The sequence below is a fragment of the Rana temporaria genome, chromosome 1 (genome assembly GCF_905171775.1).
Source record: "Rana temporaria chromosome 1, aRanTem1.1, whole genome shotgun sequence".
NCBI classification, from domain to species: domain Eukaryota; kingdom Metazoa; phylum Chordata; class Amphibia; order Anura; family Ranidae; genus Rana; species Rana temporaria.
The window spans coordinates 40,234,570-40,257,310 of NC_053489.1; the positions used below are offsets into that span (position 1 = coordinate 40,234,570).

The 22,741-nt window shown below is 48.2% G+C and overlaps 1 protein-coding gene across 2 annotated transcripts in view; it reads left to right on the forward strand.

Annotated features, from left to right (window-relative positions):
* Positions 1–22,741, forward strand: part of MYO5B (myosin VB) — a 414,634-nt gene that overhangs the window by 284,586 nt on the left and 107,307 nt on the right. For both annotated transcript variants that reach the window (XM_040336856.1, XM_040336864.1), the window contains exon 17: positions 664–750. In XM_040336856.1, the coding sequence (XP_040192790.1) occupies positions 664–750 (87 nt within the window). The remainder of the gene's footprint in view (positions 1–663; positions 751–22,741) is intronic.

A 22,741-nucleotide genomic window follows, 5' to 3' on the forward strand; every position in this document is an offset into this window, starting at 1 on the left:
TGAAGGAGAAAACATACTTATTTACAATGTTTTATAACAGAAACAAAAAAAACTTTTTTTTTTCTAAATTTTCGGTAATTTTTTAATTTCTTTTGCAGAAAATAAAAATCCCAGAGGTGATCAAATACCACCATAATAAAGCTCTATTTGTGGGTACAAAATGATAAAAATTTAGTTTGGGTACAGTGTAGCACGACCGCGCAATTGTCATTCAAAGTGCAACAGCACTGAAAGCTAAAAATTGGTCTGGGCGGGAAGGTGTATAAGTGCCCGGTATGGAAGTGGTTAAATTTCCTTCCTTACTGTTAAATCTTCAGGATAGGAAGTGACTGGACACGGCCGGCACAAAAACCTGATAGGTGCATAAATCACAAAAGTGGCCGAACAGAATGATAAATTGTTTGGTGGAAAAGGCAAATTGCATTTGTGTCCTTGAGCCGAGTATTTCGCCATTTGTCTGGAACTTTGGCTTTAATTTTGTGTTTTTCCTGGTGATCGCCCTTTATAATAATTCTACATCTGTTACATTGCAGCCAGAAAGGCATGTGAATTCTCCCCTTTGATACAATGAATGCAGGCCTCTGTCAAGTCTCAATGACTGGCATGGAATTGTTTTTTTGCTTTTCTGGCATAACTTCTAATCTACAATTTATTGTCTTCCAGCTTCGATCCCAAGCGAGCCGTACAGCAGCTGAGGGCGTGTGGAGTCCTGGAGACAATCAGGATCAGCGCTGCTGGCTATCCATCTAGGTACGTTCCTTCCTTCCACCCATCCCTTCGCTCCCAAGGCGACTGTAAATCCTTCATAGATCGATATGGAGCTGGAAGTCGGTGCTGCAATACATTTGCCTTGAGAAGGCTTTCGAGGAGCCGTACGGTTTATTGTTTTACAGTGAATTTATTATTAAAGCAGACCTGTCAGCTCTCTGATGTTACAAATATCACCCAAGGGCTTCTATGGGATGATGTAAGCACTCTCCGAGACCCTCTGACAGCCAACAGAAGAGTTTGGATCACAGGTGAGAGGGGAGCAGGCAGACGCTGCCAAGTACTATTTATACGGGATCAATAGTGATCAGGACAGGTTTTCTGACCTGATCAATTGGTGATCCTTTGAGGCCTCGTACACACGGACGAACGGTCCGCCGGACCGTTTTCAGCGGACATGTCCGCTCGGAGATTTCTGTCTGATGGTTGTACACACCATCAGACAGAAATCCGCGCGGACACGATACGCGGTGACGTGGCCGCGACAATGACGCGGCGACGTGCGCGGCCCTGGAAGGTCAATGCTTCCACGCATGCGTTGAATCACTTCGACGCATGCGAGGGCTTTCGGCCGAGCGGACATGTACGGTGAGTCTGTACAGACGACCGAACATGTCCGACGGACAGGCTTCCAGCGGACATGTTTCTTAGCATGCTAAGAAACATTTGTCCGCTGGAAACCTGTCCGATCCGCCGGAAAATTGTCCGGTCGGACGTACAGACGACCGAACATGTCCGCTGAAACTGGTCTGCGGACCAGTTTCAGCAGACATGTTCGCTCGTGTGTACGGGGCCTGAGAGTGATTGGTTGGTGGTCTTTTGCCTGCTTCCATTAATTAGTATGAGGTCAAAAGTGGATTTTTAGGGCACATACAGTAGGTCTGCTGAACTCCTGGGGCCGGATTCAGCAAGAATTTACGCCGGCGTATCTATAGATACGCCGCGTAAATTCAAAGCTGCGCCGGTGTATCTTCTTTCTGTATTCAGAAAGCAAGATACGCCGAAATTAGGCTAAGAATCCGACTGGCGTAAGTCTCTTACGCCGTCGTATCTTAGGGGGGCATATTTACGCTGGCCGCTAGGTGGCGCTTCTGTCGTTTTCGGCGTAGAATATGCAAATGACCTAGATACGCACAACGTACAAACGTACGTGCGCCCGGCGAATTTTTTTTTACATAGTTTGCGGCGTAGAATATGCAAATGACCTAGATACGCACAACGTACAAACGTACGTGCGCCCGGCGAATTTTTTTTTACGTAGTTTGCGTAAGGCTTTTCCGGCGTAACGTTGCTCCTGCTTCTATGAGGCGTACGCAATGTTAAGTATGGACGTCGTTCCTGCGTCGAATTTTGAATTTTTTGCGTACGTCGGTCGCGAATAGGGCTGGACGTAATTTACATTCACGTCGAAACCAATACGTCCTTGCGGCGTACTTTGGAGCAATGCACACTGGGATATGTACACAGACGTCGGGTCACCACCCATTTACATAAAACACGCCCCCCTCATCCTCATTTGAATTAGGCGCGCTTACGCCGGCCCCATTTACGCTACGCCGCCATAACTTAGGAGGCAAGTGCTTTGTGAATACAGCACTTGCCTCTCTGATTTACGGTGGCGTAGCGTAAATACGATACGCTATGCCGCCGTAACAATGAGCCCGGCTACCTGAATCTAGCCCCAGGTATATAAAACAAAATAAACATTTAATGCAGTTACGCATTTATTTAAGACATTACACATATTTTTAAATACAAATAGTGTAAGAATCGGGGACTGCTTATTGGCTGCTGTACTTGTCCATCATTTTGGTTCTCTACTCCTAAAGGACCCATGCCATGACATCACGTGGCGGTACCAAGGCCATTCTGGAGAACTGTCCACACCACCTTTTTAAGGGCCGATTTAGCTAGATCCAGGGAGGTGGGGAATGCCCCAAAAATTGACTTTAAGTCAGGTGACCAGGACAGAATTTCTCAACCTTTTTAAGGTGGTGACATTTAATAAATGTATGCAAAATCTCAAGGCACCCCAGTCTAAAATGTAAAAACGTAAATGTTACTTAGTAGCAAGAAATCTGAGCCTGAGACAATGCACACAACCACCTTGATTAAATTAACCTCACATCAAAAGCCCTCCATCACATCAGAGGTTCCCCCATCACATCAGAGGTTCCCCCATCACATCAGAGGTTCCCCAAATACATCAGAGGTTCCCCAAATACATCAGAGGTTCCCCCATTACATCAGAGGTTCCCCCATTACATCAGAGGTTCCCCCATTACATCAGAGGTTCCCCCATTACATCAGAGGTTCCCCCATCACATCAGAGGTTCCCCCATTACATCAGAGGTTCCCCCATCACATCAGAGGTTCCCCCATCACATCAGAGGTTCCCCCATCACATCAGAGGTTCCCCCATCACATCAGAGGTTCCCCCATCACATCAGAGGTTCCCCCATTACATCAGAGGTTCCCCCATCACATCAGAGGTTCCCCCATCACATCAGAGGTTCCCCCATCACATCAGAGGTTCCCCCATCACATCAGAAGTTCCCCCATTACATCAGAAGTTCCCCCATTACATCAGAAGTTCTCCCATCACATCAGATCTCCCCCCATCACATCAGAGGTTCCCTTATCACATCAGAGGTGTCCCCTATCACATCAGCGATTCCCGCATTACATCAGAGGTTCTCCCCCATCACATTGCCAACACATCAGAGGTTCCCCCATCACATCAGAGGTTCTCCCCCATCACATCAGAGGTTCCCCTATCACATCAGCGATTCCCGCATTACATCAGAGGTTCTCCCCCATCACATCGCCATCACATCAGAGGTTCTCCCCCATCACATCGCCATCACATCAGAGGTTCTCCCCCATCACATCGCCATCACATCAGAGGTTCTCCCCCATCACATTGCCATCACATCAGAGGTTCTCCCCCATCACATCGCCATCACATCAGAGTTTCCGCCATCACATCACCATCACATCAGAGGTTCCCCCATCACATCAGAGGTTCTCCCCCATCACATCACCATCACATCAGAGGTTCTCCCCCCATCACATCGCCATCACATCAGAGGTTCTCCCACATCACATCAGAGGTTCTCCCCTATCACATCGCCATCACATCAGAGGTTCTCCCCCATCACATCGCCATCACATCAGAGGTTCTCCCCCATCACATCGCCATCACATCAGAGGTTCTCCCCCATCACATCGCCATCACATCAGAGGTTCTCCCCCATCACATCAGAGGTTCTCCCCCATCACATCGCCATCACATCAGAGGTTCTCCCCCATCACATCAGAGGTTCTCCCCTATCACATCGCCATCACATCAGAGGTTCGCCCCCATCACATCGCCATCACATCTGAGGTTCCCCTATCACATCAGGGGTTCCCCTCTCACATCAAAGGTTCCCCCATCACATCAGAGGTTCTCCCCCATCACATCGCCATCACATCAGAGGTTCCCCTATCACATCAGGGGTTCCCCTATCACATCAGAGGTTCCCCCATCACATCAGAGGTTCTCCCCCATCACATCGCCATCACATCAGAGGTTCTCCCCCATCACATCGCCATCACATCTGAGGTTCCCCTATCACATCAGAGGTTCCCCCATCACATCAGAGGTTCTCCCCCATCACATCGCCATCACATCAGAGGTTCCCCCTTCACATCACTGTCTCCCCTTCACATCAGAGGTCCCCTCTACATGCCAGATTCACTCAGTAACTGGACAGTGTAAAAGCTCTAATTTCAGTGTGAACAAATTAGGGGATTGTTATAATCCTTGACCAGAACGAAAAAATGCTGCCGCATAAATTCTGCAATTTTCATAATTATTTTTCTTTTTTAACTTTTTATTTTTCGTAAAAAAACAGATAAACAATACAATGTACAAAATCTGTCTCTAGTACCACATAAAGTACCCATGCAGAGGTCCCTCGGAAGTAGTATAACACTAGGAAATGTTAGAAAAATCTTAAGCGACTAACATCAGTTAGCCGGCAAGGCCCATGCTCTAGGGTAAAACCAGTATTAAGACTATCCACAGGAAACATTATGCTATGAGGGGCTGATCACTTGGATCCACACGGGAGGCAGTCAAGAGTCCAAGGGGTACCTAATCAGCTGTAGCCGTAGAGGGTTCGGCCAACCACTTAGACCACACTCTGTCATACTTTTTTGGGCAGCCTCTATGTAAATAGGTTTCTTTGTATAAGGGTATCACATTATTTACAAGCATTTTCCATAGATATATAGAAAGGGGGGGGGGGGCGTCGCTTTCAGCATAGAGTGATGGATTTCCTGGCATAGAACAGTTAGACCTCTTTCCCATTGAGGCGTGGAGCAGCGGTGACGGTATAGCCACGCTATTTGTAGCGCCGCTATACCGTCGTTTTTACCGCGATATTCGGGCACTAGCGGTGAGGTTTTAACCCCCGCTAGCGGCCGAAAAAGGGTTAATACCGCCCGCGTTGTGGGCGGTATTACCGCGGTTTCCCATTGATTTCAATGGGAAGGCGCGGTATAGGAGCGGTGAACACACCGCTCCTATACCGCGGTAAAGATGCGGCTAGCAGGATTTTTGGAGCGCTCCTGCTAGCGCACCGCTTCAGTGTGAAAGCCTTCGGGCTTTCACATTGAACACTACAGGGCATGATTTTTCATGCGGTATAGCAGCGCTATTTTTAGCGCTGTACCGCATGAAAAACGCCTCAATGTGAAAGGGGCCTAAGAGACCCAAGAAGGTCCTCTCAGCCACCCTGGGTACCAGTTCCTCCACCAACCCAAGCAGGCATATTCTTGGGGACGGCGCAATGGACATATTAAGTACAGTGGAACCTCGGATTACAAGCATAATCCGTTCCAGGAGAATGCTCATAATCCAAAGTACTCGCGTATCAAAGCGAGTTTCCCCATTGAAGTCAATGAAACCTAAAATAGTTTGTTCCGCATTGACTTCAATGGCATGCAATACCGCATGCGGCCAGAGGCGGACGGTGCCGGAGAGCCTTGGAAACAACCGGAAAGGCTCGAGGACAGCTCAGCTGACCTCAGAAAGGGAACGTAGTATTTCCAAGTCTTTCCGAGCATTTCTAAACAGTGCCGATCAGCTCTGGCGCCCCCACCTCAGGCCAAACGCGGTACTGCACACTGTTTTGGCCTGAATCCTGCTTGTATTGCGAGATAACACTCGCAAACCAAGTTAGGATTTTTCTAAAATACAGTGCTCGTATTGCGAAACACTCGTTAAACGGAATTCCGACGCAATACGAGGTTCCACTGTAGTTCATTCACTTCCATAAGGATTTGTGACCAATAGACATTGATTACCGGGCAAGACCAAAGGATGTGTATGTAATCTCCGGGAGTATGATCACATCTCCAGCACTCTGGGGAAAAAGAGGACCTCATCTTGTGCACCCAAGCGAGAGAGAGATAGGCCGCGTACACGTGATTGGTCAAAACCGATGAAAACGGACTGAAGGACCGTTTCATCGGTTAACCGATGAAGCTGACTAATGGTCTGATGCGCCTACACACCATCGGTTAAAAAAACGATCGTGTCAGAACGCGGTGACGTAAAACACACGACGTGCTGAAAAAAAAACGTTCAATGCTTCCAAGCATGCGTCGACTTGATTCTGAGCATGCGCGGCTTTTTAAACGATGCTTTTGCATACTAACGATCGGTTTTGACCTATCGGTTAGGCGTCCATCGGTTCAATTTTAAACCAAGTTCTCTTTTTTTTTGACCGAAGGATAACTGACCGATGGGGCCCACACACGATCGGTTTGGACTGATGAAACGGTCCTTTAGTCCGTTTTCATCGGTTTTGACTGATCGTGTGTGTACACGACCATAGCCCCTGTGTACAGTCTTATATTGGATGAGGCAGTCTCTCAGAGAGACAAGTATTTTAAAGGTGAAGTCCCATATGTCCTCACAGTCTAGCTCCGGAACATCCCGGACCCATTGTTGATGGAGCCTGGACAATTCAGGAAATGAGACCCGGAGGTGGGCTTCTCTGAACAGTCGTAGCGCAGTATCTGCTCTAGGCCTGATATCTCACCTTAAAGCGGTGGTTCACCCGAAAATCAACTTTTTGTCACTAGATCCAGCATACTGCTGACATCTGCAGTATGCTGGATTTTTATTTTTATTTTTATTTTTTGTACTTATCGTTGTTGCCGTATTTCTTCATCTGCACCGAGCGCCGTATCCTTCCGGGTATAGGCGTTCCTAAATAAAGCGCAGTTGATTGACGGGCTTGGATACCGCGTCACACCATCCGTAAATAGCCGACGTGACTCTCTGCAATTTACGGCGCCTGCGCAGTCAGCTCTACACGGCAGGCGCAGGCGCCGTAAGCAGCGGAGAATCACGTCGGCTATTTCCGGATGGCGTGACACGCTTATCAAGCCCGTCAATCAACTGAGCTTGATTTAGGAACGTCCATTCCCCGACGGATTCCCCGCTCGGAGCCGGAGAAGAGATACGGCAACAACGATAAGTACAAAAAAAAAAAGACGAAAATCCAGCATACTGCAGATGTCAGCAGTATGCTGGATCTAGTGACAAAAAGTTGATTTTCGGGTGAACCTCCGCTTTAAGCACTGTACACACGGTTGGATATCTGATGGAATCTAATCCGATGGATTTTTTCGTCGGATATCCGATGAAGCTGACTTTCATCAGTCTTGCCTATATACACCATCAGTCAAAAATGCTTACGAGCATGCGTCGACTTGATTCTGAGCATGCGTGGATTCTCTCCGATGGAGTTCCACACAGAAGATCGAATTTTTCTATTGGTTTGTTATCCATAGGAAAAATGTAAAACATGTTCTATTTTTTTTCACCGATGGAAAAAAGACTGATGGGGCCCACACACGATCGGTTTGTCCGATGAAAACAGTCCATCGGTCTGTTTTCATCGGACAAACAGATCATGTGTACACGGCTTAACCACTTAAGGACCGCCTCCTTCATATATACGTCGGCAGAATTTGCATGGCTGGGCACAAGCACGTACCTGTACGTCCTCTTTAAGTGCCCAGCTGTGAGTCGCGGGCGCGCGCCTGTGACCCGGTCCGAAGCTCCGTGACCGCGGGACCCGCGGACCCGATCGCCGCTGGAGTCCCGCGATCGGTCCCCGGAGCTGAAGAACGAGGAGAGCTGTGTGTAAACACAGCTTCCCCGTTCTTCACTGTGGCGCTGTCATTGATCATGTGTTCACTGATCTAGGGAAGCACGATCAATGAGGTCACACGTCCAGCCCCGCCCCCTACAGTTAGAAACACATATGAGGTCACACATAACCCCTTCAGCGCCTCCTAGTGGTTAACTCCCAAATTGCAATTGTCATTTTCACAGTAAAACAATGCATTTTTATAGCATTTTTTGCTGTGAAAATGACAATTGTTTCAAAAATGTGTCAAAATTGTCCGAAATGTCCGCCATAATGTCGCGGTCACGAAAAAAAAATCGCTGATCGCCGCCACTAGTGGTAAAAAAAAAATTATTAATAAAAATGGAATAAAACTATCCCCTATTTTGTAAACACTATAGGCTAGATTCAGATAGCCCTGCGTAATTTAGGGCACAAGTTCCGTATTCATAAAGAACTTGCGCCCTAAGTTACGGTGGCGTAACGTACAGTATGTGGATCGACGTATCTCGGCCATTTGCATATTCTACGCTGAAAACGACGGAAGCGCCACCTAGCGGCCAACCTAAATATGCACCCTAAGTTACGACTGCGTAAGAGACTTACGCCAGTCGGATCTTGGCCTAATTTCGGCGTATCTTGCTTTCTTAATACAGAAAGAAGATACGCCGGCGCAGTTTTGAATTTACACGGCGTATCTATAGATACGCCGGCGTAAATTCTTGCTGAATCTAGCCCTATAAATTTTGCGCAAACCAATCGATAAACGCTTATTGCGATTTTTTTTTTTTACCAAAAATAGGTAGAAGAATGCGTATCGGCCTAAACTGAGGAAAAAAAAGTTTTTTTATATATATTTTGGGGGATATTTATTATAGCAAAAAGGAAAAAAATATTGCATTTTTTTCAAAATTGTCGCTCTATTTTTTTTTATAGCGCAAAAAATAAAAACCGCAGAGGTGATCAAATACCACCAAAAGAAAGCTCTATTTGTGGGGAAAAAAGGACGCCAATTTTGTTTGGGAGCCACGTCGCACTACCGCGCAATTGTCAGTTAAATCGACGCAGTGCCGAATCGCAAAAAGTGGCCAGGTCCTTTACCTGCATTTTGGTCCGGGTCTTAAGTGGTTAAGGGGAATTGATCACTGGAAGCATGGGACAACTTCAGGTATCTAAATAGATGTGATGGTGGGACATTGTAATTTTTATAATTATTTGCCGGGAAAAGTGTGGTGTTGTGTGATGTAAATGGGAGACAGTTTGGGGGGAAATAAGCACTTCAGAAAAAGAGATTTTTAATACAGCTTACCTGTAAAATCTTTTTCTTGGAGTACATCACGGGACACAGAGCGGCATTCATTACTATATGGGTTATATGGAGTACCTTCAGGTGTAGACACTGGCAATCTCAAACAGGAAATGCCCCTCCCTATATAACCCCCTCCCATAGGAGGAGTACCTCAGTTTTGTAGCAAGCAGTATGCCTCCCAAAATGGTCCTCAAAAAAGAGGGGTGGGAGCTCTGTGTCCCGTGATGTACTCCAAGAAAAAGATTTTACAGGTAAGCTGTATTAAAAATCTCTTTTTCTTTATCGTACATCACGGGACACAGAGCGGCATTCATTACTATATGGGATGTCCCAAAGCAATGCTTACAATGAGGGGAGGGAGAACATCTCCAAGACAAAAGGATTTAATTTAGAGATATACTCAAATCATAATAAATCCAACTTAGTTGAGAAAAATAATTTTAAATTTTTAATTTAACTCAAAAAAGAGGAGCCCCCGGAATCCGAGGGTCTCAAACTGCAGCCTGCAGCACTGCCTGCCCGAAGGCAGTATCAGTATTCCTTCTAACGTCCAACTTGTAGAATTTTGTAAACGTGTGGACAGAAGACCAGGTTGCCGCCTTGCAAACTTGAGCCATAGAGATCTGGTGGTGTGCTGCCCAGGAGGCGCCCATGGCTCTAGTAGAATGAGCCTTTAATGATACTGGAGGAGGCAACCCTTTCAAGCCGTAGGCCTGAGTGATTAATTGCTTAATCCACCTAGAAATGGTGGACTTTGCAGCTGCCTGCCCCTTCTTGGGCCCATCCGGTAGAATGAACAGCACATCTGTTTTCCGGATCTTCTTTGTAGCTTTAAGATAGGCCTTCATGGCCCTGACAATATCCAAGGTATGCAGCAACCCTTCCTTTCTGGAAGTAGGTTTAGGGAAGAAGGATGGTAATACCAAATCCTGGTTCAAATGAAAACTGGATATGACCTTCGGTAGGAAGGAAGGATGAGGGCGGAGAACGACCCTGTCCTTATGAAAAACAAGATATGGTTCCTTACAGGATAAGGCCGCTAGCTCCGAAACTCTTCTTGCGGAAACTATGGCAACCAAAAATACTAACTTCCTTGTCAGTAGAACCAAAGGAATTTCAGCCAACGGCTCAAACGGTTGTTTCTGTAAACTTGACAGAACAAGATTTAAATCCCACGGACAAAGCGGGGATTTAACTGGAGGTCTAATACGTAAGACCCCTTGAAGGAAGGTCTTAACCAGCGAGTGGGTGGCCAGCGGCCGCTGAAACCACACTGACAGAGCAGAAATCTGTCCTTTGATTGTGCTTAATGCCAATCCTTTATCCACTCCTAGCTGGAGAAAACTTAATACTCTATCGATGGTAAATTTGCGAGAAAAGCCATCGCTTGGACTCACACCAGCCTACATAGGCCTTCCAGACCCTGTAATAAATCACCCTAGAGACCGGTTTCCTGGCTCTGATTAGGGTAGAGACTACTTTCTGAGACAGACCTCTACCCCTGAGAATCAGGGATTCAGCTTCCAGGCCGTCAAATTTAGATGCCGTAAGGCAGGGTGGAGGATCGGACCTTGCGATAGCAGGTCTGGCCGTAGAGGAAGAGTCCAAGGGTCTCCCACTACCATCTTTAGGATGAGTGAGTACCATGCCCTTCTGGGCCATGCTGGAGCTACCAGGATGACTGGTATGTGTTCCACCCGGATCCTGCGCAGCAGGCGGGGTAGTAACTGGAGCGGGGGAAACGCATAAAGAAGTTTGAACTGATGCCAAGGGCAAACCAACGCATCGGTTCCGCAGGCCATCGGATCCCTTGAGCGGGATATGAACCTGTCTAGTTTCTTGTTGAGTCTCGATGCCATGATATCCACGTCCGGCACTCCCCATCTTTGGCAGAGTGCTTGAAAGACTTGTGGATGCAGAGACCATTCCCCCGGCCATAGAGTCTGGCGGCTTAAGAAGTCCGCCTGAAAGTTGTCCACTCCTGGAATGAATATTGCCGATATGCAGGGCACATGCGCCTCTGCCCATAGGAGAATCAAGCTCACCTCTCTCTGAGCGGCTTGACTCCTGGTTCCCCCTTGGTGATTTATGTATGCCACGGCCGTGGCATTGTCTGATTGAATTCTCACCGGGAACCCCTGCAATTTTGACGTCCAAGCCCTGAGGGCTAGTCGAGCAGCTCTGAGCTCCAAGATGTTGATGGGCAACTGCTTCTCTGGCTTTGCCCAAGTACCTTGGCGAGTGCAACCATCCAAAATTGCTCCCCAGCCCGTCAGGCTGGCGTCTGTGGTCACTATCTTCCAAGCCACTGGGCTGAAAGACTTCCCCTTCAGTAGATTCTGAGGGTCTAACCACCAACACAGACTTTGTCGGACTCTTGATAAGAGCGGCAACGGGATATCCAAGGCCTGTGGCCTTCTGCTCCATGCTGACAGGATGGCTGCCTGTAGGATGCGAGTGTGGCTCTGGGCGTATGGTACCGCCTCGAACGTGGCCACCATCTTGCCTAGTAACCTCATACATAGGCGAATAGTCGGTTCTTTCTTGCTTAGAACCAGTAGGATTAATTCCTTGATGGCTTTTACCTTCCTCAGAGGTAGGAACACTCCTTGTTGTTCTGTGTCTAATCTCATGCCGAGATATTCCAACTGCCTTGTGGGCTGGAAAGCTGACTTTTCTCGATTTAGGACCCAGCCGAACCTCTCGAGGTATTGGACCGTGAGGGCCACTGCTCGCTCCAAGCCGGGAGACGAGTGGTCTATGACTAGGAGGTCGTCCAGGTATGCTAGGATCGTGACCCCTTGGATCCTTAGCTTGGCTAGGATCGGAGCTAGGACCTTCGTGAACACCCGGGGGGCCGTAGCCAACCCGAAGGGAAGCGCCACGAATTGGAAGTGACGCGAAGCCACCATGAAGCGTAGATATCTTTGATGTGGCTGATAAATTGGAACATGAAGGTAGGCATCCTTTATGTCTATGGACGCCATGAAGTCGTCCTTCTGGAGTGTGGCAGCTGCTGACCGCACGGATTCCATCCGAAATGAGCGGATCTTTAGATATGCATTTACCATCTTTAGGTCCAAAATTGGCCTGACATCTCCATTGGGGATGATGAATAGGTTGGAGTAGAAACCCAGCCCCTGTTCCAGGACTGGCCGGAATCCGAGGCGGATCGTTTGGAATCCTCGACTCCTGGAAATGAGGAGGAGGAAACCTTAGGAAATCTAATTTGTAGCCTGTGGCCACGGAAGACCGTACCCACTCGTCGGGAATGCTGGCTTCCCAAATCTCTGAAAAGAGTCGCAGCCTTCCCCCCACCTTCGTGGGTGGGGGCGCCCCTTCATAAGGTTGGCTTGGGGGCTGGTTTTGCTGGTTTGCGAAACCACTGCCTTTTGCCTCTAACAGCCTGTCCTTGTGATTTGCTGTTGAAGCCGAAGTTTGCTTTTGCAGGAGGCCGTCGATACTGCTTGGCATTAGAGGGCCCCTGCCCAGGGGAATACTGTCGTTTAAACGCAGGCCCCTGAACCTTCTTCTTAGTTGGCAAGAGAGTACTCTTGCCGTTTGAAATGGTCTGAATGTATTTATCTAGGTCTTCTCCGAAGAGTCGTCCTCCATGGAAGGGGAACCCTACCAGGAGCTTCTTGCATGGGGGCTCAGCCTCCCAGCTTTTTAACCATAAGAGTCTTCTCATATGGATAAGGGATAACGATAAACGTGACGCTTGCTGGATAGAATCCTTGATTGCGTCTACCGTAAAACATATGGCCTTAGGGACATCCGAAAATTCTTCTGCCTGCTGGGCAGGAATAAGTTTAAGCATCTGCTTAAATTGATCCGATAATGCTTGAGCGACCCCAATCGCAGCCACAGCTGGCTGTACTACTGCCCCTGCAGTAGTGAAGGAGTTCTTAAGTAGTGCTTCCAAGCGCTTATCAACTGGATCCTTGAACACCTGTATGTTTTCTACAGGGCATGTTAACGATTTGTTAACACATGAGATGGCTGCGTCCACTGCAGGAGTAGCCCATCTTTTGGAAAATTTTTCTTCCATAGGATATAGGACAGAGAACTTCTTAGGTGGTAAGAAGATCTTATCTGGCTTGTTCCAATCTTGGAACAAAACTCCCTCTAATAGAGGATGGATCGGAAACACAGCATTGCTTTGAGGCGCCCTCAGTGAGCCCAAAGCTGAAACCGTCGATACCTGGAGATCTGGTACTGGCAAGTTGAATGCCCTATGGACCAAGTCCGACAATCCTTGAATCCACCAGCTCTCCCTCAGGGAGACTGCCCCAGACTCCTCTGTATCCGGATCTTCGATCCCTGAACCTACTTGGTCCTTGTCCAAGAGGTCGTCCAATTCCCCTGAGGAAAGGACCTCCTCTTCTGAGGGTCCGCGCTCGGGCGACGGAGATCTATTCCGCTTACTGCCCCGCATAGCTGCGGCTATCATTTTACCCATGCTTTTCTGCATCTCTTTTAAAGAGGTGAGTAATACCTCCTCCGTGACCATCTTAGGGTTGGACTGACCCGCGTCAGCTCCAGCCCCAGATCCCGATGGCCCCAAGGCTCCCTGTGGGGAAAGCAGCGGCATAGCATTGTCCGAGACCTCAGACTCTCTGGGGGAATCCCCACCTCTTGTACCCTTGTTTTTTGATGCCATGGTACAATACCGAGGTACACCTGCTACTTATTGGTACCTGGGACTTATAAATAGTTAAATGCCCAAACACCTGTTTGGGGGATAAAAAATGCTTCCTCTCCCCTAGATGACACTTTTTTTTTTTTTTTTTTTTTTTTTTCAAATCTAGGAAAGAAAAAACATTCTGTCCCCCTGAGTAGTATTGCAAGAAAAACTATGAGATGGAAAAGAAACAGCCTATTTCTAGGCTTGAAAACAGTCTTTCTGAAGACTGCAATATTCTTTCTGGCCACTGTGTGTCCTCGGCGCCCCGTGCTTGCCGTTCTGGTCTTTCCTCCTCAGTTCCAAAGTATTGAATGAGCTATATGGAACAAACAAGGAAGGGCCGCCCCTTCCTTAAGCCACTGACCCGCCCTTCCCCCCCAGCAATCTCAAACAGGAAATGCCCCTCCCGACAGGGGGGGGGTGGGGTTGGGAGGAAGGGACCTCTCTGCTCCAGAGGTCGGCGTTTTGCCTGCTTTGCAGGCCGTGAGGAGGAAGACTGAATGGAGCATCGCCTGGAGGCTTGCAGGTAAGCACAGCTCTCTGACACACACATATACTTTTATATCACACAGGCCCCACTCAATGCTTTTCCAACACTACAAGGGAGGTCACATCTTATGGGGAATAATACATATAGAGCCATCCTATCTTTATGATATGTGACTAGTTTGCCAGATGCAGTGCATAACTTTAGGCATGTCCCCTGTGACCCCCCAGAAAAAACCTGCTAAGAACCAAGTTCCGCAAGTTTTCCCCTCACTTACCTGCTCCCTGCCGCAGGACTTTGCCAAGCAAGAGGCCCAATCTTCCCCCATCTCGGTGGGGATGTCTAGACCTTCAGGCCCTGGGTTCCTATGAAGGATCCACTGTCCTGGGCCCATATAGCACTCTGGCAACAGAAACATTAGGCACCCAAAGGTTTCTAAGTTCTGGGCCCAGGGTCCAGCTCTCTAAAAAGAAAAGCATTATGGGCTATACCCCAAGGGTTTGGGGTCCGGTTACTGACCACTTTAGCGCTGAGGCTTTTTTGGACAGAACCGGTTAGCTCACCTAATCCCAAGGATGTGGAGGCAAGCTAAACCATGACTAACACCTAAGACACTGGCGGAAAAACTGAGGTACTCCTCCTATGGGAGGGGGTTATATAGGGAGGGGCATTTCCTGTTTGAGATTGCCAGTGTCTACACCTGAAGGTACTCCATATAACCCATATAGTAATGAATGCCGCTCTGTGTCCCGTGATGTACGATAAAGAAAAATGATGCCAATCTGATGACTTGCCTCTTCTGGCTCCAGTTGCACTGTTTCTTCAAATTCTTCAAATTCAAAGCGTTTAATAAATCCTCCATAAAGTGTTGATTAAACGGCTTTCTGCGTTAATCGTGATCACTGCAGCAGTTAGCCGATCCGCGGGAACCGTTTTCGTTCGTTGCATAAATAATTCGGATATTTCTTCTTCACCATTTCATGTTTTGCCTTGGGATGTCAGAGAGAAAGTATTATCTTCACTGAGCGTTTGGATAATGTCCAAGCAATGAAATATAATTGGATCTTTTGTAATGGCTCCTAATATTCTGCCCATCCAAGCTGACATTAGGTACTGCTTGCAATGGCTTTTTTTATTGCTTGTTTATTGAAAGGAATGTATCATTTTTTTCACATATTCTATATTTACTATGATCAGACTAAAAAATGTTAATTTAATTAAAAAAATGTTGTGTAAGTAAGGTAAATATCAATTAACGGAGGGCACCTGTATGGTGATGTTCACTTTATTATCTTCACCACGTCTAGATGCCTAAATGCTGCCATGTGATTGGCTGATTAGCAATTTGTGTTACAAAGCAATTGAACCAGTGCGCCTATTAAAGTGGCCAGTAAGTGTATAGTGATGTTCATTTGTGTATTTAACCACTTAAGACCCGGACGTTTAGGCAGCTAAAGGTCCTGGCCAGTTTTTGCGATATAGCACTGCGTCGCTTTAACTGACAATTGCGCGGTCGTGCGACGTCGCTCCCAAACAAAATTGGCGTCCTTTTTTCCCCACAAATAGAGCTTTCTTTTGGTGGTATTTGAAACATCATAAGACCCTCCCTAAGCTCAAAAAACAATATTATTTAACCATTTCAGCTATTTTGTGAGACCAGAGTGAGTGGCAGCTGAGAGAGCAGCAGTGTACGTGTATTTAGCGTGTCACTTGCCACGTCACCTGCCACAAGTTGTGGATTGTCCACTGGCCACGTCACCTGCCACGTCAACTGGCCACATCACCTGCCACAAGTTGTGGATTGTCCACTTGCCACGTCACCTGACCACGACACCTGCCACAAGTTGTGGATTGTCCACTTGCCACGTCACCTGCCTCAAGTTGTGAATTGTCCACTTACCACGTCATCTGCCTCGTCACCTGGCCACGCCAGCTGCCACAAGTTGTGGATTGTCCACTGGCCACGTCACCTGCCATGTCACCTGGCTACGTCACCTGCCACAAGTTGTGGATTGTCCACTTGCTATGTCACCTGGCCACATCACCTGCCACAAGTTGTGGATTGTCCACTTGCCACGTCACCTGACCACGACACCTGCCACAAGTTGTGGATTATCCACTTGCCAAATCACCTGGCCACATCACCTGCCACAAGTTGTGGATTGTCCACTGGCCACATCACCTGGCCACGTCACCTGCCATGTCACCTGGCCACGTCACCTGCCACAAGTTGTGGATTGTCCACTTGCCACGTCACCTGGCCTCATCACCTGCCACAAGTTGTGGATTGTCCACTGGCCACGTCACCTGGCAATGTCATCTGGTCACATCACCTTCCACAAGTTGTGGATTGTCCACTTGCCACGTCACCTTCCACAAGTTGTGGATTGTCCACTTGCCACGTCACCTGCCACGTCACCTGTTCACATCACCTGGGACGTCACCTGGCCACAAGTTGTGGATTGTCCACTGGCCACGTCACCTGCCACAAGTTGTGGATTGTTCACTTGCCACATGACCTGGCCACATTAGTTGCCACATCACCTGCCACAAGTTGTGGATTGTCCACTGGCCACGTCACCAGGCCATGTCACCTGGCCACGTCACCTGCCACAAGTTGTGGATTGTCCACTTGCCACATGACCTGGCCACGTCACCTGCCACGTCACCTGGCCATGTCACCTACCACAAGTTGTGGATTGTACACTTGCCACGTCACCTGGCCATGTCACCTGCCACAAGTTGTGGATTGTCCACTTGCCACATGACCTGGCCACGTCACCTGCCACATCACCTGGCCACGTCACCTACCACAAATTGTGGATTGTCCACTTGCCACGTAACTTGGCCATGTCACCTGCCACAACATGTGGATTGTCCACTGGCCACGTCACCTGTCCACAATGCAATGCAAGCAATTACATTTTTTTTATGTTTTTTTATGTTTTTTCATCATTTGCCATCATTTTTGAGATTTCTAATGTAAAAAAATAGGTCACCTTTAAAAACGCCGGTACCACGTTTTGGCGCGTTTAGCCATTTTGCCGCGATTTGCGTCTGAAACGCGCAAACGTTTGCGTCTGAACCCAAAATTTTGCTTCTGAAAAAACGAGCCTAAACCTAACTGCTTTAAAACGCAAAAAAACGTGAATGTGTGCATGGACACATAGGATAACATTGAATGTGTTCAGGGGCAGTTGAAAAAAATGCGGGGGCCTAAAACAATTGGCCAGAACTAGTTCTTGAGGGTGCCTATTCCACATTTTTCACAGCTCTTACTGTGAAGAATCCTTTCCATATGTGAAAGTTAAGGCAAAGTTCCACCCAAAAAAAAGGGATTTTTAATACAGCTTACCTGTAAAATCCTTTTCTTGGAGTACATCACGGGACACAGAGCAGCATATTCATTACTATGTGGGTTATATGGAGTACCTTCAGGTGATGGACACTGGCAATCTCAAACAGGAAGTGCCCCTCCCTATATAACCCCCTCCCATAGGAGGAGTACCTCAGTTTTGTAGCAAGCAGTATGCCTCCCAAAATGGTCCCCATAAGAGGGGTGGGAGCTCTGTGTCCCGTGATGTACTCCAAGAAAAGGATTTTACAGGTAAGCTGTATTAAAAATCCCTTTTTCTTTCTCGTACATCACGGGACACAGAGCGGCATATTCATTACTATGTGGGATGTCCCAAAGCAATGCTTACAATGAGGGGAGGGAGAACATCTTCCCAAGACAAAAGGATTTAATTTAGAGATATACTCAAATCATAATAAATCCAACTTGGTTGAGAAAAATAATTTTTAAATTTAACTCAAAAGGGAGCCCCCGGAATCCGAGGGTCTCAAACTGCAGCCTGCAGCACTGCCTGCCCAAAGGCTGTATCAGTATTCCTTCTTACGTCCAACTGGTAGAATTTTGTAAACGTGTGGACAGAAGACCAGGTTGCCGCCTTGCAAACTTGAGCCATAGAGATCTGGTGGTGTGCTGCCCAGGAGGCGCCCATGGCCCTAGTAGAATGAGCCTTTAATGATAACGGAGGAGGCAACCCTTTCAAGCCGTAGGCCTGAGTGATTAACTGTTTAATCCATCTCGAGATGGTGGATTTTGCAGCTGCCTGCCCCTTCTTGGGCCCATCCGGTAAAATGAACAACACATCTGTTTTCCGGATCTTCTCTGTAGCTTTAAGATAGGCCTTCATGGCCCTGACAATATCCAAGGTATGCAGCAACCCTTCCTTTCTGGAAGTAGGTTTAGGAAAGAAGGATGGTAATACCAAATCCTGGTTCAGGTGAAAACTGGATATAACCTTCGGTAGGAAGGAAGGATGAGGGCGGAGAACGACCTTGTCCTTATGTAAAATAAGATATGGTTCCTTACAGGATAAGGCTGCCAGTTCCGATACTCTTCTGGTGGAAACTATGGCGACCAAAAATACTAACTTCCTTGTCAGTAAAACCAAAGGAATTTCAGCCAACGGCTCAAAAGGTTGTTTCTGTAAACTTGACAGAACAAGATTTAAATCCCACGGACAAAGCGGGGATTTAACTGGAGGATTAATACGTAAGACCCCTTGAAGGAAGGTCTTAACTAGCGAGTGGGTGGCCAGCGGCCGCTGAAACCACACTGACAAAGCTGAAATCTGTCCTTTGATTGTGCTTAATGCCAGTCCTTTATCCACTCCTACCTGGAGAAAACTTAATACTCTATCGATGGTAAACTTGTGAGAAAGCCATCGCTTGGACTCACACCAGCCTACATAGGCCTTCCAGACCCTGTAATAAATCACCCTAGAGACCGGTTTCCTGGCTCTGATTAGGGTAGAGATTACTTTCTGAGACAGACCTCTACCCCTGAGAATCAGGGATTCAGCTTCCAGGCCGTCAAATTTAGATGCCGTAAGGCAGGGTGGAGGATCGGACCTTGCGATAGCAGGTCTGGCCGTAGAGGAAGAGTCCAAGGGTCTCCCACTACCATCTTCAGGATTAGTGAATACCATGCCCTTCTGGGCCATGCTGGAGCTACCAGGATGACTGGTATGTGCTCCACCCTGATCCTGCGTAGCAGGCGGGGTAGTAACTGGAGCGGGGGAAATGCATAAAGAAGTTTGAACTGATGCCAAGGGCAAACTAACGCATCGGTTCCGCAGGCTCTGGGATCCCTTGTGCGGGACATGAACCTGTCTAGCTTCTTGTTTAGTCTCGATGCCATGATATCCACGTCCGGCACTCCCCACTTCTGGCAGAGTGTCTGAAAGACCTGTGGATGCAGAGACCACTCCCCCGGCAATAGAGTCTGGCGACTTAAGAAGTCCGCCTGTAGGTTGTCCACTCCGGGAATGAATATAGCCGATATGCAGGGCACATGGGCTTCTGCCCACAAGAAAATCAAGCTCACTTCTTTCTGAGCGGCTTGACTCTTGGTTCCCCCTTGGTGATTTATGTATGCCACCGCCGTGGCATTGTCCGATTGTATTCTCACCGGGAACCCCTGCAGTTTGGACGTCCAAGCCCTGAGGGCTAGTCGGGCAGCTCTGAGCTCCAAGATATTGATGGGCAACTGCTTCTCTGCCGCTGCCCAAGTGCCCTGGCGAGTGCAACCATCCAAAATTGCTCCCCAGCCGATCAGGCTGGCGTCTGTGGTTACTATCTTCCAGGTCACAGGACTGAACGTCTTTCCCTTCAGGAGATTCTGAGGGTTTAACCACCAAGATAGACTTTGCCGGACTCTTGGTGAGAGTGGCAAAGGAATCTCCAAGGCCTGAGGCCTCTTGCTCCATGCTGACAGGATGGCTGCCTGCAGGATGCGTGTGTGGCTCTGAGCATACGGTACCGCCTCGAAGGTGGCCACCATCTTGCCTAGTAGCCGCATACATAGGCGAACAGTTGGCTTTCTCTTGCTCAGAACTATTTGTATTAGCTCTTTGATGGCCTTGACCTTTAATAGAGGTAGGAACACCTTCTGTTGTTCTGTATCCAATCTCATGCCGAGATATTCCAGCTGCCTTGTGGGCCGAAATGCTGATTTGTCTCGATTTAGGACCCAGCCGAACCTCTCGAGGTACTGAACCGTGAGGGCGACTGCTCGTTCCAGGCCAGGAAACGAGTGGTCTACGACCAAGAGGTCGTCCAGGTAAGCCAGGACCGTGACCCCTTGGGTCCTTAGATTGGCTAGGATTGGGGCTAGGACCTTCGTGAATACCCGGGGGGCCGTAGCCAACCCGAAGGGGAGCGCCACAAATTGGAAATGACGCTGAGCCACCGAGAAGCGTAGAAATACCTGATGTGGCTGAAAAATTGGCACATGAAGGTAAGCATCCTTTATGTCTATGGACGCCATGAAGTCGTCCTTCTGGAGCACGGCGACAGCTGACCGAATAGTTTCCATCCGGAATGAGCGGACCTTTAGGTACGCATTTACTCCCTTTAAGTCCAAAATTGGCCTGACATCGCCGTTGGGCTTTGGGATGATAAACAGGTTGGAGTAGAACCCCAAGCCCTGTTCCTGGACTGGTACTTCTACTATCACCTTCTGGCACAGCAGATGATTCAATGCCGCCATCAACGCGGCTCCCTTCACCGGGTCGCCTGGTACTCTTGACTCCTGGTAATGAGGAGGAGGGAATTCTGAAAATTCTAGTTTGTAGCCCGTGGCCACGGAAGACCGTACCCAGCAGTCGGGAATGCTGGCCTCCCAAACTTCTGCAAAGAGACGTAGCCTTCCCCCCACCATCGTGGGTGGGGGCGCCCCTTCATAAGGCCGACTTGGGGGCTGGCTTCGCCGGCTTGCGGTACCACTGCTTCTTGCCCCCAGTGGCTTGGCCTTGTGGCTTATTGTTAAAGCCTGATCTTGCAGGAGGCCGTCGATACTGTCTGGTATTAGAGGGCCCCTGTCCCGGGGAGGGCTGGCGCTTAAACGCGGGCCCTCGGGCTTTCTTCTTGACTGGCAAGAGAGTGCTTTTGCCGCTAGATATAGTCTGAATATATCTATCCAGATCTTCTCCGAAGAGTCGTCCTCCATGGAAGGGAAACCCTACCAGGAGCTTTTTGCATGGGGGCTCAGCCTCCCAACTCTTCAACCATAAGAGCCTTCTCATATGGATTAGAAATAAGGATAAACGTGATGCCTGCTGGATGGAGTCCTTGATAGCATCCACCGTAAAGCGTATAGCCCTCGGTATATCCGAAAATTCCTCTGCCTGCTGGGCAGGGATAAGTTTAAGCATTTGCTTAGTCTTATCTGATAATGCTTGGGTAATTCCAATAGCAGCCACAGCGGGCTGAACCATCGCCCCTGCTGAAGTAAAGGAGGCTTTCAGTAATGTTTCCAAGCGTTTATCAACCGGATCCTTAAACACCTGTACGTTTTCCACCGGACAAGTTAAAGATTTGTTCACATAGGAGATGGCTGCGTCCACCGCCGGGGGCGCCCATCTTTTGGAGAATTTCTCCTCCATAGGATATAAAACAGAGAATTTTTTTTTTTTAGGTGGTAAAAAGACTCTATCTGGCTTAATCCAATCCTGAAACATGACCTCCTCGAGTAGAGGATGGATCGGGAAAACTGCGTTGCTTTGAGGCGTTCTTAAAGAGCCTAAAGCTGAAACCGCCGATACTTGAGGTTCTGGTATGGGTAACTTAAATGCCTCATGGACCATGTCCGTTAAGGCCTGAACCCACAAACTTTCCCCTTGGGAGGCTGAACCAGACCCCTCAGTATCCAGATCCTCGATCTCTGAACCACCCTGGTCCAAAGCGTCAAGTCTATCCAATTCCCCCAGGGAAAGGATTTCTGTGTCTGAGGGTTCTTGCTCGGGTGACGGAGACCTAGTCTGCTTTCTACCCGATATAGCTTTAGCTATCCTTTTTGCTATTCTTTTATCTAGTTCACCTAAAGAAACAGCAAGAACTCTCTCTGTGACAAAGCCGGGGTTGGACTGACCTGGATCAGCCCCAGCACCAGATCCCCCAGGTCCCATCAAGGCGTGCCCTGATATGTCCTGTGGGGAGAGCAGCGGCATAGCCGTGTCTGAGCCCTCGGATTTTGCGGGGGAATCCCCACCCTTTGTACCCTCTGACCCAGAAGGCATGGTACAATACCGAGGCACACCTGCTATCACCCAGCCACAGACGTAGCTAAGGGGATCTGTCGGTTTGGGAGCGATAGAGACTAACGCCCAAACTGAGAAGGGAGATCAGCAGTTCTTTCCCTTCCTTTTTTTTTTTTTTTTTTGAAGAGGAAAAGAAACCACTTTGTCTCCCACTAAGTATTGCCAATAGCCATCTGCTGAAAAAAGGAA